General features: G+C 35.1%; 1 protein-coding gene across 3 annotated transcripts in view; it reads right to left on the bottom strand.

Annotated features, from left to right (window-relative positions):
- LOC127942121 (glucocorticoid receptor) overlaps positions 1-17,739 on the bottom strand; it is a 55,763-nt gene that overhangs the window by 3,882 nt on the left and 34,142 nt on the right. For 2 of the 3 annotated variants that reach the window (XM_052537703.1, XM_052537704.1), the window contains exons 4-9: positions 16,407-16,433; positions 13,324-13,440; positions 9,528-9,806; positions 4,751-4,895; positions 3,390-3,520; positions 1,620-1,777 (exon numbers count right to left, since the gene is read on the bottom strand). In XM_052537703.1, coding sequence (XP_052393663.1) covers positions 1,620-1,777; positions 3,390-3,520; positions 4,751-4,895; positions 9,528-9,806; positions 13,324-13,440; positions 16,407-16,433 — 857 coding nt within the window. The remainder of the gene's footprint in view (positions 1-1,619; positions 1,778-3,389; positions 3,521-4,750; positions 4,896-9,527; positions 9,807-13,323; positions 13,441-16,406; positions 16,434-17,739) is intronic. The other variant, XM_052537705.1, reaches the window with a different exon arrangement.

Here is a 17,739-nt window from a genome sequence, read left to right as displayed (position 1 = left end):
TGCTACAAATATAGCTCAGAGACTGGCTTTGAGCTCCAGGGTCACATATTAGGTTCAGTACTGTTTGAATACTTTTAGATTACTCCTGACCTAAGTGAATATCTTCAATTCTTTGTTATCGACAAAGAAGTTAATTAAACATTACATTACACAGAGGTTTTGGTTACATAATCCAGATTAGGGCTGTCACTTTTGTGAAAAAATCATTTTCGATCTTTAAGACATAAGTGTTCATTGAATCGATTGTAAAATCGATTTTCCATGTCTAAAAAAAGACGTTTCCTTTTTCAACATCAAATAACAGACGAACGGAAAGAGAGCACTGGATAAGCACAAGTCAGCAATATTTCTTATTTATTGGCATGAAGTTTCGTGCAGAATAACAAACAGCAACAGGAGTGCAACATTCTCGAAAAAATATATAGGCCTATATGCAGAGGGGACGGCGGCCATAACAAGAGAAAAACATTGCATTGCTTCAACCCGGCTGCATTTATGATTTGGGCATTTCAAAAATATCCAAGATTATTTTAAATAATGACCAATCCATTTCAAACAACTGTTCAAAAAATGAAACTTTAAATGGACTTGAGAACAGGCCATGTGTGTTTTTTTTATTGAACGTAACCGACACTTAGGCTAGGCGGCACTACGCAGGCATAGTGACATGCGCAAAAAGGCTAGGGCCATTACAAATTTATTGGACAGGAAAACAAGTCGATCAACATTTTCGGGGTCCAGAGCAGAGCGTTTTTTATTCACTATATGTCCAGCTGTTGAGAAGACACGCTCTGACCGCACTGATGTCCCAGGGACACTCGGGTACAGCTGCACAAGGTGGGGGTATTACCGGTCGCTGTCAGCTTGCAATGGTCCTTTTCATAACTCAGAATCTCCTGTAACTAGATGCGTGAATGAGGCGAATTCGCGTCTAGCACGCCGCGAGACCTCCAGACGCGCGTAAACATGTCTTTACATTGACTTAACATTGAAATCATTCACGGCAGACGCTCTATTCGCTTTTGGTGTAAACGCAGCATAAGAGGTCGCTTTCGACGTCACTGGGTCTTATAGGCGCGTATTTTCTGTCTAGCTTTCGCAACACATACTGCACTTTCCGAATTCTTTATTTTCTTTTTCTGCTTGTTTGTGAATTTTGTTACATGTATATTTTTTAATTGTTTAATTATTTTAAAATTAATAGTGTACATATTTGGTTAAAATCGATTCCCTATTTTCATTTTCTAAACCTTTTTTGGTTGGTCCGATCGATTGTGCAATCGATTTTTGAACTAAAAGTGACAGCCCTAAACCAGATGAGGTGTAATGAGTTACTGCGCAGCTCTGTTTGTTACGCCAATGAAGATGCACTTGAATGTATTCCTTAACGCTGGAGCTCCAGCCCCAATCCAACACATCTGAACCAGCGAGTGAAGATCTTCAGGTAGATCTCCAGGAACAGGACCGGGCTCTCAAATCGCGATATATGCTGACCAAACATTTACATACTTACATGAGGTACGTATATGGCCTGTTACTCTCTCTTGCAGATGCAATAAAACCATCTGCCAGTAATGTGTCTTGTTTGTGTTTGCTGATGGGAAGAGATGCCAGCTTACCTCCTGCATCGAGTCCAATAGCTTGGTGAGCTGGTAGAACCTCTGCCAGTTCTGGCTGGAGTTCTCCTCACGTTTAACAATGGCTTTGCCCAGCTCCTTGATGTACGACATGCGGATTTCATCAAACACAGCTTGGCTTTTCAGGCCGTCCTTTGGTACTGTGGAAACAGATGGGGTCAGGATGAGACGTTTACTTTACATTATTGCCGTTTAATCAAGAAAATAATCCAAGGAGAAACAAATTCTGTCTCTCATTAACGAGTCAGAATGAAACCAATGCCAGATGCAAATACTGAAAGGGCTTTCACACAGGAGTAAGCTCTGAAAGAGCATTCACAGATCTCCTGATGTCAGAACTGTTCTTATTAGAAGTTACTGACTCTTCAAACTTCATGAATGTGGTGACATCTAAATAGCAGTGGCTTCAACATCTGGACACGTTTCTATTTGGTATTGTACTCACTGACGTGCTTTCTTGTCTTAAATGGTTCTTGCGAAAGCACATGGAGGTCAATTAAGTCATTTGCTGTCATTAACAAGACTGAGCAAATGGATAGATTTTGCGTTTGCAAGCGTTGGCATAGAAACAAATACATGATCAGGTCCAAAAGTGAGAGTAGATGCACAAAAACATCATAAAACACATCTTTCATTTCATTTAAGGGAAACAACCTTTTTTTTTTTCTTAAGAAGTTTCCTACGTTCACCAATACTGCATTCATTTAATTAAAAATAGAGTAATGTTGTGAATTATTATTACAATTTAAAAGACATGTTCTCAAATTTTATTTTAAAATCCAATTTAAAGCTGAATTTGCAGCAATTATTCCAGTCTTCAGTGTCACACGATTGTTCAAAAACCATTCTAATATGCTCATTATCAGCTATTATAGTTATTTAATTATTAACAGCTCTTATTATTATCAAGGTTAGAAACAGTTTTTTTGCATCTTAAATTGTTGAACAGAAAGTTCAGTGAACAGCAATTATTTGTTATAAATATCACATTTGTAATATTATAAATGTCTTTAAAGTCACTTTTAAGTCAAATTTAATGCACCCTTGGCTCAACAAAACTATTGATTTTCTTTTTTTCCCCTTTTTTTTTACTTATATCAAACTTTTGAATAATAGTGCATCTTTTGAACAATTGTGTATCTTGGTTTCCACAAAAATATGAAGCGGAAAAACATTTTCAACATGTAAGAAATGTTTCTGGAGCACTACATCAGCATATTCCATGAAGGATCATGTGACACTGAAGACTGGAGTAATGATGCTGAAATCACAGGAATAAAAGACATGGGGCGTTTATAGCATAGTCCTGTGGCTCCGAAAAGTAACTGGACACTGGTCCCATATTAAAACGAAGGAATGCACAAGTGTCCCTTAAGTTCACAACACAACCACAGGTGATGAACATGTTCACTAATGTCCAAAAAGTGTCCAAATACATTATTTATTCACACTTTATTTTAAAGTCAATTCTCATTATTAGCTATAACCTTTGACTCAATAAACTCCTAATTTGAGTTTATCAGTATTCATTATTAACAGTGAGGTAGTTGGTAAGTTAAGGTGTGGTGTAGGAACAAGGGCTCATGTAGAATGAGGCATTACTATGTGCTTCTTACGTACTAATAAACAGCTACTATGTTAGTAATATGCTACCATACTAATAGTAGTAATAAACCCATTATTTGTATTCTTGAGGAATAGTTTTGAGGTCACTGTAGATGCACACTTCTGAGCTGTGAGGAGTGCTGGTACCTGTGCTGAGGAGGAGGAGCACTTTCATGCAGAGGTACTCATCGTAGGACACCTGAAGCCTGACCAGCTCACTGGTGATCTTCAGCATCTGGCTACACTGCTCATTCATGTAGGGTAGTTTCATCCTCTCCCTTTAAAACACACACACACACACACAGATATTCACATTCTGCAACAATTTCACTGAAGACATCATGGCTCATCAAAGAAACAAAATTACTGTTGACATGAGCTAAGTGCAACGCAGCGAATAACATCTACTTAATTAAATCACAGCCTTTTGCAATTTTACAAAGGCACTTTGCCATTTCATGTTTTCGGTGTTTGACAGATGCTTTTTCTAAAGCAATGGTGCAAAACACAATGTCAAATGTCAGATTTAACTGTATTTCATGACGATGAAGGAACAGAGTATTTAATGTGTCATGAGTAAACTGTAGTCTGTAAGCATTATGTATGCATATGACTGAAAACTGATCGAGTAATATCCATTTCCTAGTTATGCTTGAAATGTACCAACACCCACAAGCGGTCATTTCCCACATAACACTGCATGCAATGCATAATAGCAAATAACATGGAACATCATCTGCAATTTATAGGATGCAGAGAAGCTGCCAGTTTTCCATAAAATACGATAAAAAATGCATATTGTCGATTGTTTGGTATTCTTAAGATATTTGTAGTAGACTTATAATATATATGCATAATTTAATTGATTGTGCAATATACACAAGTACAATATATTTCTTTAAATATTATGCTATTTTAGTAATGCAAATTGTGAATTCACTTGCGTTAAATATTACATAAAAATATAATGAATATAAAATGAACACTGAATATATTAAAATACATCAAATGAAATATAATAATATATCATTATTAATTATAATTTAGGATTTAATGTTATATATAATGTATATAATATTAAATTTAATACATTCACTCATATTAAAGGTCGGGATTTTCCAGCTTAAATCAAAATTATTTTTTATTTTTTTTTATATACTGATACTTCTGATAGTCAATGGGGACAGATATTTGACGTGGGATGTGTAGTCAAAAGCTTTAAGGAATTAAATCTGCAGCTCATTCAAATGAGCATTTTATATAATGTTAACACACACCATGTTTATTAAGATTAACATAATGTCAAATAAAAGACAATACGCCAACATATCACGCTATTCAACCATTTTCCATTCTTTCAAAAGGAGACTTTGGGCTTTGAGTGAATGCCATATGACTTCCTTTAGTTTGCGTGACATTTGTCTATGACTAAACACAATCTTTAAAACCACTTAATATGTCACTGAAAGCCAAAACATTCCAGCTGTGGGTGGTTAAGGTGAGCTCACTCATTGATGACGAGGTCCGGAGCGAAACACAGCATGCCTCCGTTACACTGCTGGTAGGATCTCCAGCCCAAGCCGAAGGACATGAGGAAGAGCCAGGAGCACTGCAGGAGCGTCATCTGGTCATCCAGGTGCAGGTTTCTGAAGCCTTAATGTGACAGAGACCATAACACTTAAAACACACGATCTCAAGAGTCCGACAAGAGCAGCAGAGTTCAGAAAATAAAGACAGATCTCTGCGGAACCAAAGAGCTGCAAAGAATCCATGAAGAACCATCATTCTGAACCGTGCCTTAAAATGTCAAATGGTTTTAATTATACTTCGTTTTTGAGATTTAGTATTATAATATTATATGATTGCTGTAGCTTCAGAACCGTCTGGTGTAAGTTTATAATGATATCTCTCGGTTTTGATTTTTGAAATGATTTTGATGTCGCTAAAATCAAAACCAACCTTTGGACTCATGTATTTATTGATTTATTTGTATTTTTTGTTGTTGTTGAATAACCATAATCATCTTTCCTGGCATCAAAACCTTGCAGAGACACAGGACCAGAACAAATTTGTGTAAATCGTTCATGAAACCGCGGTTACGTAAAATGTCAGATTCAATTAAATGAATTAGTCATTAGGACCAGATATAATCGTTACATAAGGAGACAGAGAGCAAACACTGTAACGTTTAACTTTCACATGCCCGTCGTGTTTTCAAATCTCTGAACAATCACTTGTGTTGTCAGGATGCTGGCTACAGTATAATGTTGTCCTTTAAAGAGGATGTACAGCTCACAGGAATGAGTTTGCTCAAGCGTGTGGTGCTTACGTAATCCTCTTCCACAAGTATTTTGCCCAGTAGGCCTATGACACACAACCAGAGCAGAGCAGAGCAAAAAAAACCTTGCAACAATTAGAAAACCATGTGCTTGTTTTCTCACGCCATTGCCTGGTGAGGTCCAGAGTGTGTGTTTTAAGCGAGTAGCCCTTAGATTTGAACAAGACAAAACACATGATGGTTTGGAAAATTATCCCACGCTGAGCTACAGATCTGTGAAGTCCCGAGCAGGTGAGCAAAGCACCTCATTTCCTTTTCTCTGACAATGAATTCTGTTCATAGGGGTGGGCGATATGACCAAAATCTTATTTCATGGTATGAGAAATTTTATTTCACGATATCTCGATATAGATATTTTTATTCAAATAAATAAAATGAAAGTAACACAAAAATAAAAAAGACTAAAGAAGCAAACACAATAGAACAATAGAAAATAAAATGTTAGTCTTTCAGCTACAGTAGGTTTATTTAACGTAGGAAGAAATGCTACAAAAATGTAATACTCAAGTGTATAACTAAAAAACTGCATAGTGTTAATTGTAACAATCAAATATGAATTCAAAAGTAATTCAGTCATACACAGTGTGTGATTTTCTCTATCTATTGTTGTTTGATTAACATCAATGACACAGACAGCAGCAGGTAAATTAGGCTGCTGTCCCTTTAAGACCGACTGCACGGATCCAATTTACTGAAACACATCTGGTTTTCTCCCAACTGTTAACGTTTATTTAACACATAACTAGAGTTGCAAAAAGTTGGAACTTTTCCAGTAAATTTTGGAAAATTTCCAGGATTTTTGGGAATATTCCTGGGATTTTTTTCCCAGAATTTACTGGAAATTGTCCACCCCTTTGCAACCCTACACATAACTGACTGTGTTTACATGAATACTTCACACGATGGGCATTTTGAAATAACTGTGTGTGTATTTGACCATTCAAGAACAATAAGACACAAAAGAGATCTGAATTCACGATCGCATGCTGTCTCATTAGATCTCTAGTAGAACAGATCCCTTCTGGTAACAATTTCTATGAAGGCTGTATTTATAATACATTATAAAAGGTATTCTTAAGTTATTATAATAAATGCATAATGCATTATAAAAAAAAAATAACTTATTATATGTTGTATCATCTCATGAATATTCATAAGAACAGTTTACATATATTATAATATTTACTTATTTGTGGTTATAGCTTTTAAGAGTATGATGATTTATAACACAATGAACACATTGCATCAACTTTTAAAATTGACTATATTTCTCATAGTTGTAATGTATTACAAGTCTCTTTCTGATGCTACTTAAAGCGGTTAAAGACCACTTATAAGTAGTAGTAATAATAATAATAAATTCTCTCAAACAGCCATAAGATCAGATATCAGATCAGATGAATTTGTAATATGACACATTTGTTTTAAACTATTTTTATTAGAAAAATATAAGTTTGATTATTTTGATGGTACCCTTTAGACGGCTGTTGATAAGTCCCTCTGTAACTACAAATCAACTAGCAGTCATTAGAGTATTAGTATGTCTGCTACTGTAAATATATGCTAACACTTTATTTTGATGGTCAACCAACAGATTAACTGGCTATAAATGTCTTTGCAAGTATTTCAGCTTATTCTACCGTACTAGATTTTGCCATTCTTGAGCATATTGATACTCTAATGAGAGGTAGTTGGGATGTAGTGGCAAAGTTGCTTATAATCGATTAATTAAGGGGACCATCAAAATAAAATGTAACCATATAAAACAATGCATTTTTTTTTTCAGTTGGAGTATTAATCTCACATCAATTAATTACCATTAGCTCCACAGGAAACACTCTAATAACGCTCAACATATAACCACTCACAAGCTGCAGTAAGATACTGTGCAGATCATAAATAAACAATCTCAAGATATAATACAGTCCATTATACTGTAAATGAAGTAGATTTAATATGGTGATCATTGTGTGTTATAAATAATCATACTCTTAAACTTATAACCACAAATACGTACGTATTATGATGTATCATAATTGTTGTTATGATTATTCATGAGTTGATATATTAAACTTGTTTTATAATGCATTATGCATTCATTATAATGCATAAAGAAGAGCCTTATAATGTTTGATAAATATGGGCTTCATAGAAAGTGTTACCCAATTTTTCAGTTTCTCCCTCTTGATGAACTAGTGACTGGCACATTTGATCCTATAAGAACACATTTAAGAAACCTGCAGATCTCCACAATGACATTCTGCCAACATGAAGTACCTTCTGAAGTGGAAGAAAAAGGGAATACGTTGAGGGAAAACAAAAAAACAAAACAAAACAAAAACACAAAAATAAAATAAAAACAAAACATAAAAACAAAACAACAACAAAAAACTAACACCTTTATTTATATAGCTTTTTATAGACCCCTTAATAGTCTACGTCACTCTTGACATCTCCGCTCTAGCTGGAGGCAAAACATAAGGCAGAACTCATAGCAGGTGCGCTAAAAGTTTGAGATTTTGACTTTATAATGTCTTCTTGTTGGGTTTTTGGCTGCCAGAATAGAAGGAACAGCACTTTTGTTTTACCGGATCCCGGCAGACATTCCTTCACAGAAATGAAGAAGACAATTGTGGTTGAATGCAATACAGCATACAGACTGGACGGAGATGATCATAAGTAATGCTTGTGTTTGCACACTTCATATCAGGTCAAATAATCTATGCATATGAACTGCTGTGTTGGTTTTATCTAGTACATCAGCAAGTTTCTGTTTTATAGGTGAAAAGTCGCCAACCTTCAGCGCACTAGCTAGTTTAAATGTTAAACAAATATACAGCGATAGATGTGTGTGCCATCCTTCGAATGGTCTCTTAAAATAATACACATTGCTAATCATAGTTAGCCTAGCGATAGGTTACATTAGAAAATAAGCCTTGACAAAATTCCCCAAACAACCCAAAATAATTCATATGGCCGTATGGCATACGGGTCAGGTAGCCTGCTTCCATCCGCGAGAGTTAATTTACAAAAAAAGCTGTCACGGTCCCGCAGAGTCAGTGACTGTACATATTCAGACAGTTCGGAACATTCTTCTGCATCCATGTTTAATAAATCCCTCCTAAAATGTGCTAGCTTACGCTTGTCCGAGCCTGTCCTCCAACAAAAAACGACCATATAGGTGGTTTGTGCAATCATATATTACAACCTATAATTAAGTTTTAAAGTTAAGCGCCCTCTAGCGGGCGTAAAAATAATGACAGTATCGCGTTGCGTCTGTCGTCATGAAATGACGTATAACGTCATTACCAATCAAAACGCACGTTTATTTAAATTAAATTTGTGGGCTTTTTACACCGATCTCACAGTATTTCCTACATATTTTACTAGGTGGCTTATTCGTTCGAATGACCACACCTAACCCCACCCCTAAACCTAACCCTCACAGAAATCATGCTAAATTATGATTTATTGAACATATACATTTTCGTGCATTTCCGTTCCCTTGGATCTAACCCATGATAGCATGATTACATATCAACGTAGAACGCAATAATCTACCAACTGAGCTACACGAAACGCAAACCAGAGTGCAAATAAAAGAGTACAAAACATTAATATGAAAACGACCTTTTGCTGATAGGGGCGTAATTGTAGTATACGCTATGATGGGTTGTATTTCAGGGATTTGGACAAACGACCTATACGAGCGTATTGGTTGGAGGACAGGTTGGCTTGTCAACATTGCGTCCACGACTCTTTTTGCCTCCTCCTAAGACTAGCCCACCCAGAGACGTTGCAATGTTTACAAACTTTTAAGGGGTATATACCATAAAGATGGTTTCAAAGCAGCTTTACAGGGATGAATTGGAAAATAATGATTGAAACAAACAACACAAATGGTTGAGTAATGATTAACTGTATATCAGTGAACACTGAGGACTCACCGGGAAGGGCTTTGGCCCACTTGACTGCAGAGATGACCTGCCGGCCTCCCAGACGGTTAAGTGTGGTCATGATGCGGGTGGAGGTGTCCGGGATGGTGCTGTCGTAACCTGCGTAAATGATCTCAGGCTCAATGGCTTTGAGCAGGGACAGCATGGTGGGCACCAGCTGGGGCATGGCTTTGGGCACCAGTGAACACATGCGCTCTTCAGGCAGAGCTGGGGCCTGCTCGCTTGAGGACGAATGACCCCGTAATCGCATCAGTTTCTTGTTTTTTCGAGCTAAAACGAAGGAGAGAAATGTGATTATTAAGAATTCGATGAATAGTAATTTCATCTGAATGTTGAAATCAAGGAAAAACAGTGCATAGCTACTTGATTCTTGCACGACCAAATCGATGACTAAATACACTTTTTATCTTTTGTATCTTGATATAATCTTAAATTAACTGCCATAGCTTCTTTTGCTGCACCAGTTCTGTAAACGAGTCGGTGAATAGGATGTCAAAGATGAATACAAAGGAAATATTTTGATAATCTATTTTAAAGCATATGTGCCAAGTCGTAAGATGCTTGCATCTGCAAAAAAGCAAAATTGCAAAAGTGGAAACTTTCAAGTAGCATTTCCTGTACACAAGTCTAAATTCATTTGAATAGCACTTTTCACAATTAGCATTGTTTCAAAGCAGCTTTAATAGAAAGCTGTACTATCTTCGTGCTTTAAGATAAAGGTTTATCATATTATAAGATAATATTGTTATGGTTACGTTCTGTTTTTTGGATTTCAATTTGTATCACATTGTTCCTGTTACTATGTTTACTCATTAGTTCATTGATTTAGTCACATCTGTGCCTTGTTTTCCCCATCATCAGTTTCTGTACGTCTAGCCCTCTTTCAGTTCAGCACTTTGTCTTTTATTAGTTTACTGGATGGAGTCTTTCTTCTGCATTTCTGATTATCTCTCTGTAGATTACCTTCTTTGTTTTGGATTTAGTAAATGGTACACTGCATTTAAATCTGACTCGCCTTGTCCTTGTTTCCCTGACTCACCTGTGGCAAATATTATTAATAATAATAATAATAATAATGAATCAACTATTCTCATGACAGTTACACCACCTGCACATATCGAACCACAAAAATATTATTAATGTTTTAAGAGGTCATGGAATAAAGAATCTAAATGTTCTTGATATTTTTGCATATAAAAGGTTACTCCCCGGTTTAAAAGATACTTTTTTGTTTTTCAGAAACAGCTGGATTTTAGATCATGATCTGACTCGGCTCAAACATAGATGACTCTATCACAGCGCTTGCCATCTCAAGTATCAAAACACACACCATGTTATGAAGGAGGCGTGGATAAAGTACAATGAAGTTAGCCAATCACAGCTGCGGGCATTCATAAACTGAAAAATCTGAAACTACATTTCACGAGCCCTTTAATATATATATATATATATTTCAGAACAAGAAAAACAAGAGCATCATTAACCAAGAAGTCCTATATTAAAGCTCTATTAATGCTCTATATTAAAGACAAAATTTTTCAAAGTGACGCAACATTCATAGGATTTGCTTTCTAACCATTTACTGTGAATTTATGCAAGTACTGAGTAAGGCTGCTATTACTTCCGCAATATGATTATGACTGTCAAACATGAGGCAGAAATTTGAGCACACCTTGTATAAGGTTAGTCCCACTCATACTGGTTTCTTAAATAAAGTAATATTCCAGTGTCCTTTTTTGTGAGAATCTTTTGAACATCAACACAAACACTATATAAATGAAGCTTACAGATACTGTACATGTAAAGCAAGTCTCACAACAACTACAATGAGTGGGGAAGGGGACAGCACTATCTATTAGAAATCTAGAGCCAGATATCAGAAAATAAGGATCGGCTCACTGGAGCAAACGGGAGGATACATTAGTCAACTTATATCAAGCATATCAAATATTAGTGCTGTCAAACGATTAATCGCGATTAATTGCATTCCAAAATAAACATTTTTATCTGCATAATATAAGTGTGCGTTCTGTGTATATTTATTATGTATATATAAATACACGTTTATTTTTATATGAATATAATATATACTGTATATATATAAAAACATAAATATACACAGCACATATACATATATTATGTAACCAAAAACTTATTTTGGATGCAATTAATCACAATTAATCGCTTGACTAATATATATATATATATATATATATATATATATATATATATATATATATATATATATATATATATATATATATATATATATATATATATATATAGAATCTGTTGTTTATATTGCTTTAAAATGAATAGTAATATTAATATTAGAATAACAAAGTAAAATGTTTTTTTTTTACTATGAATCAAATTTATACATATATACATATATACATATATATATATATATACACACACACACACACACACACACATTATTACAGTTTATTCGCTAAAGTTTAGAAAATGGTAATAACATATGACAAGAACACAGAATTAAACTGAGTCAGAACAGATTGATCTTGATAACGTCAGATAACAATAAAGCAAAACATGTTCAGGTCAAAGTGTCCCAGATTTGTATCAGTTTTACTGGTAGTCCACTGTAGGAAGAATTTTTGGGTATAATATGTCACAGTTTACTTTATTTTGCTATCCTCACATACATTAACTACAGTGTCCTGCACCCACTAGTACAAAAATATCAAAAATTATATCTGGTGTCTGAATAATTTTAGATTTGACTGTGTGTATATATATATATATATATATATATATATATATATATATATATATATATATATATATATATATATATATATATATATATATATATATATATATATATATTTATATATATATATATATATATTTATTTTTTTGATTCACAGTAAAATAAAAACATTTTTTGCTGCTATTCTATTATTAATATTACTATTTATTTTAAAGCAATATAAACAACAGATTACAAACTATAAATATGAATGACCTGGGTTACATATGTGTTTTGATGTGCGAATGCCTCTTGAAGGTTTGCTCTCGTAAAATCACTGATTGAGAGCTTACCATCAAACACAATGTCTCATTTTTTTAATTTTCTGCCATAAATGTTTCTATGGCAACTAAAAGCCTCTCTGGTAGAACCCCAGATTTAGTTTGCAGCTACTGAATCAAGGTCTTTTTTTTTTGTTTTTTTTGTTTGTTGCTTCACGCAAATAAATCATCCACAATTTTAAAGCCTTTCACAGAGATGGATGACCTCTGTCCAATAACTGTGAAGTACATCAGCACACTGTCAAAGAGGCACTGCTGAATGTTCTTAAAGCTTCAGGCCATTTCATACATTCCTTCATCTTTTGTGTATGAAGGAACATCTGCGCACACAGTCCTTGGTCTCACCATGTTTCCACCACCTACTTGAGACCGTGGACTGGAAAAAATGCATACAGCATATAGAAAGAGCCAAGTGATTTCTAGAATAAGTAATACACATAAAAAACTGGAACTCAGTTGTTTGATCAATTTAAAACTATAAATTATTTGATGACATTTGGTTTGTCAAAATTTCATGAACGTTGACGTGAACAGTGTACCAATTTAAAAAAATGTATCTCTCCTTCAAAACTACTCAGTCTGGATCTACTGAGAACAAACACAAGTGGAATGTCATGATGGAGAGTAAATTATTTTGGGGTCTTTCCTAATTGCATCCTGGCTTGCACCGCTGTGGAGAGGCATATAAAGGTCATATAAACCACTCGTCAAACTATCAGAGCATCCTCACCTTCCAGGTTCATGCCGGCCTGAAGACACTTGCGAAAGCGGCACGCCGGGCAGTTTTTCCTTCTTATCTTGTCGATGATGCAATCATTCCTTCCAGCGCAGAGATAGTTGTGCTGCCCTGGAACAGATATGGGTATTACTCACAGCTTTATGGTGAAACAGTTGAAAGGATTTCACGTTACAATAAGCACCTCTGATGTTTTCTTTTACATTACCACATCCCAAAAAAACCCCAGACAGGTAAAGTGACAACTGAATTCATATACTTCTGTGTTAGTTGACTGGATTCATTTCGCTGGAGGGTCAGCAAGAATCACGCAATGTGACAAACCCATTAAGGTTACAACTGTTTTAAAGCTAAAAGGTAAAAGTAAAACTAGCTAAAGCTGGCTTGAGCCTGATCTAATGGTTTTTTCAAAGTAGTAAGTCTCGCTAAAATCCAATGCAACACTGAGATGATCAAATATGAATATGATTTTTTTCATCTTTGGGTTGAAAAATCAATGAAAAATAATGTTCTTTCAGTAAATAAGGTGAAATCCAGTGGATGCACATCATCTAGTTTATTAACTTCTGTCCTGGCTACTAAATTTGTATTAATTTCAGAATATAGAAAGATGGTCAAAAATAATATCAAGGTCACTTTAGTTTACGGACGAATTCTCACTATTAACTAGTTTTGTTCCTTAAGCTCAATTGGTAGAGCATTGTGCTATCAAGCGCAAGGTTGGGGGTTCGATTGCTGGGAACACATGATAGTTAAAAATTTATTTTAGTTGCTTATTAGCATGCCTATAATTAAAATATTGGCTGTGTATTAGTACTAATAAAGCACATATTCTGACCGACAATATTCTACATCCCTAATCCTACCCAATACCAAAACTTATTAACTAACCTTAACTATTAATAAGCAACATATTATGTATGTGTTATGCAATTTACTATAGTTTTTGCTGAACTATCCCAATGAGCTTAGGGCTGCACGATATTGGGAAAAAAATGACATTGCGATATTTTATTTTTCTGCGATATATATTGCGATATTTTTTCTTACAAACAAAAATGGGGTGAGCACACTTACATTCTCATTTTAAATGATTTAAACATCGACACCGTCGTGTCAATTGATTAATATGCACGAGGGAGAGAGAGCAAGAGAGCGCTGATGTTGTTTGAAAATGGCTCGCTCTCTCTCGGTCTCTCTATCTCTCTCTCTCTCTCTCTCTCTCTCTCAATTCAATTCATATTGCTTTATTGGCATGACATACAAAGGTACATATTGCCAAAGTATTGTAGATAGCAGAATAGAAACAAACAAAATTAAAATGCATATATATTCATAAGAATAAGCAGTTAATCCATGAAATCACATTGGTCAAGGGGCCTGGGAGCCGCTGGCCCATACAGTTAATGAATAACGGATCAATTACGACAGCCTACATCGCACATCCTGCGATATGACTATCGTGGATTCGTACATCGTGATATCGATGCTTAAACGCCACATCGTCCAGCCCTAAATGAGCTCCACTCCAGCTCCATGCAGGAGAACCATCACCTCTTTATTCATTCCTATCCAAGAGTATCCAAAACTTCAAAAAGCTTTGAAAAAGCTCCTCCAAGACAGACATGTTTGGAATTAGTACAGAATCATAAGCCAAAACAGATGAATAATCAAACGCCACCTCAACCGGTCGCCTGCCAAACACTCAGCCAAAGACCTTTGAGGATTTCTCCATTTGGTGTGGAGAACATGCCACCCCGCAGTCTTTAGAGACCCAGCTTGCGGAATTGTTCATTTTGAAGCATATCGAAGCATATAATAGCCACATACAGTATTCAGCGCAACTAAAAGCGGAACCTTCTCTAATTTCTATTTTTACATTTTATTTAATAAATTTAACCAGAGAATTCAGAGACTGACGGCATGGAACTGCATTCAGGTTGTGACAACAGAGAGCTGTATTTTCATTTATTTTACCATAAAACTCACTCAAATTTGTTAGATTTATGGTTAAATTAATCTGTTGCTCTGGCTATCACTACCTTGAAATATTAAGAGCGACTAGATTCACTTACAGTGAGAACAGTGTGACTTCATACTCTGCATGTCAATCAACTACTTCCTGTCTGATGCTGCTCGACAGCGTCCTTTAATTGGATTATACCTCGATTAGCCTGACTCTGTTTTACTTTACACCCTTACAAACAGAGCATTGAAATCCATTTCTGTCTGCCTTTCAACGCAGTCGATTTTTTCTGTGCTGAAGCAAAGTCAAGGAAAAATTCACAAAAGCCAATGTACCCTTATCTTCATCCCGCAGACCACCGCTCCAAGCCACTTCTTTTTATTAAAGGTCAGAATAAAACAATAATGTCACGCTCAAACATGTTTAGCAGGCTTGAAGCACTCTGACTCAAGTGTCTTTTCATTAGTCATGGTCAAGACACATCAGCAAAACCGATCAATACTAATGCAGTCATACAGAAACTAGCTGTGGTGCAAGCAGAATCAAGCCAAGTGCAATGTGCAATACGATGATTATCAGGATGCAAACTAGTGACTAATAACTAGTGCAGGTAACATGCTTTTAGCAAGGGTCAGAAATTAACTGCGTGGAAAATGACACAGCAAGCTACAAATTATAATAAAAACATACATTATCAGAGGTGCGAGTGCAATTGCTATTCTAAGATTTTTGACAGGAAAAAAAAGAACTGAAAAAGAAAATAAAACACTCATAAGGTTAGTATATAATCTACTATATAGACTCGCCATTTATTTAGCATATATATATATATATATATATATATATATATATATATATATATATTTTCTCCTGATAAAGATAAATGCCCTTGAAAATCCCAAGTCCAGTTGGCAATATCGGTCCTTAATAAAAAACAGTTAATTTCTGACGATGTCTGTAGGTGATTTCGTTTCCTGCTGTAATAGAGCTTCATTGAGTCAGTGTTGCTATACTACAAATTATAACTAAATACAAAAGCATTTGAACACAGGTGTATTGTGGGTCGCCTGAAACTGGAAGCAAAAGCATTATTGAAGGTGAATTTATTTACCATCTGCGTTTTGCCGCGCTCTCCATCCTTCACCATTGCCAGAGCAACCGAAGAAATCAGGGAAGAAAAACAAAAATAACAGATATAAATGTTTCAGGTGCTGAAAACACAGCTCAGTTCATGCTGGCACAAAATGTGAAGCTGGTTAGAAAAAGCTGTTCATTTCACTTCGGTTGCAACTATAAAGTTTAAAATATGAAAAATTCTTGTTAACACTTTAATTTAAAGACCAATTCTTACTATTAACTAGTTGCTTATTAGCATGCATATTATTAGCGTATTGGCTGTTTTTTAGTACTTTAAAGCACATATTAATGCATTATTCTGCAGGTCCATATTTTAGATCCAATATTGCACCTTATACCTAAACTTAACAACTAACTTACTAACTATTAATACGCAACAAATTAGAAGTTTACTAAGGCAAAAGTCATAGTTAATAGTTAATAGTGAGAATCGGTCCCCGAACTAAAGTGTAACCAAATCCTCTATGTAGGAGCCATTCATATCTGTTATTTTTGCATAAAGGAGACATATTCTTCTTTTCCTTGAAATTCAAGGCTTCTTGCCACCAAAACAGTCATTTCACAAGTCCTTTTTTCACCCTCGCTCTGACCTTTAAACAGTTTCCTAACCAGACACACAATTACTCTCTACACATTAAAATAATGTGCAATCTGACAAATTCTATCTGATGTTGAACATCAGAAATATAAACCAAATTATTTGCCATTTTAGCCAACATTCTTGTTAAAAAGATTTACACAGAAAAGACAACCTTTGGTTATGTGTAGGTTGATTGTGTAATTTGTAACAATGTGCTACTGTACCTTTAAAACTTCTACATGTAAATGACATCTGTTTATGCAAATCATTATGCAAATTACTTACTGATCATCAGCATATAACTAATGAAACTTAAATTAAAGAATACCTTATACATGAGGCTTCATTTCCAACAGAAATGTTCCTTTTATTATGGTTATGAACTACAGTATTTCCAATCTGTGCCAACAGAAAGGTATAGTTTTTATTAAATTAGGATGGCTATTTTTACAGATTGTCTTGGCACTCTAGAGTGTAGTAGCAGTGCACTTTTAGCAGTCTTGCTTCTAAAGCATTCATCTTCAGTTAAAAGACTGAAGGCATGAATCAAAATCAACCAGCTACCAAACGAATCACATCATAAAAAAGACAAGACAATGTTTACTCTACTTTCAATTAAAGCAAATTAACGCTGCATCCCATAAAGCACTGCTTTGATTATGACAATCAAATGGCAGTACACCGTGAAACTTTTCGCAATCACTGATTATGAATAAAAAAAAAAACA

Source organism: Carassius gibelio, chromosome A21 (assembly GCF_023724105.1).
Source record: "Carassius gibelio isolate Cgi1373 ecotype wild population from Czech Republic chromosome A21, carGib1.2-hapl.c, whole genome shotgun sequence".
In the NCBI taxonomy this organism is placed as follows: domain Eukaryota; kingdom Metazoa; phylum Chordata; class Actinopteri; order Cypriniformes; family Cyprinidae; genus Carassius; species Carassius gibelio.
Note: the sequence above shows the minus strand (reverse complement) of the source record. Positions and strands in the feature narration are given on the sequence as shown.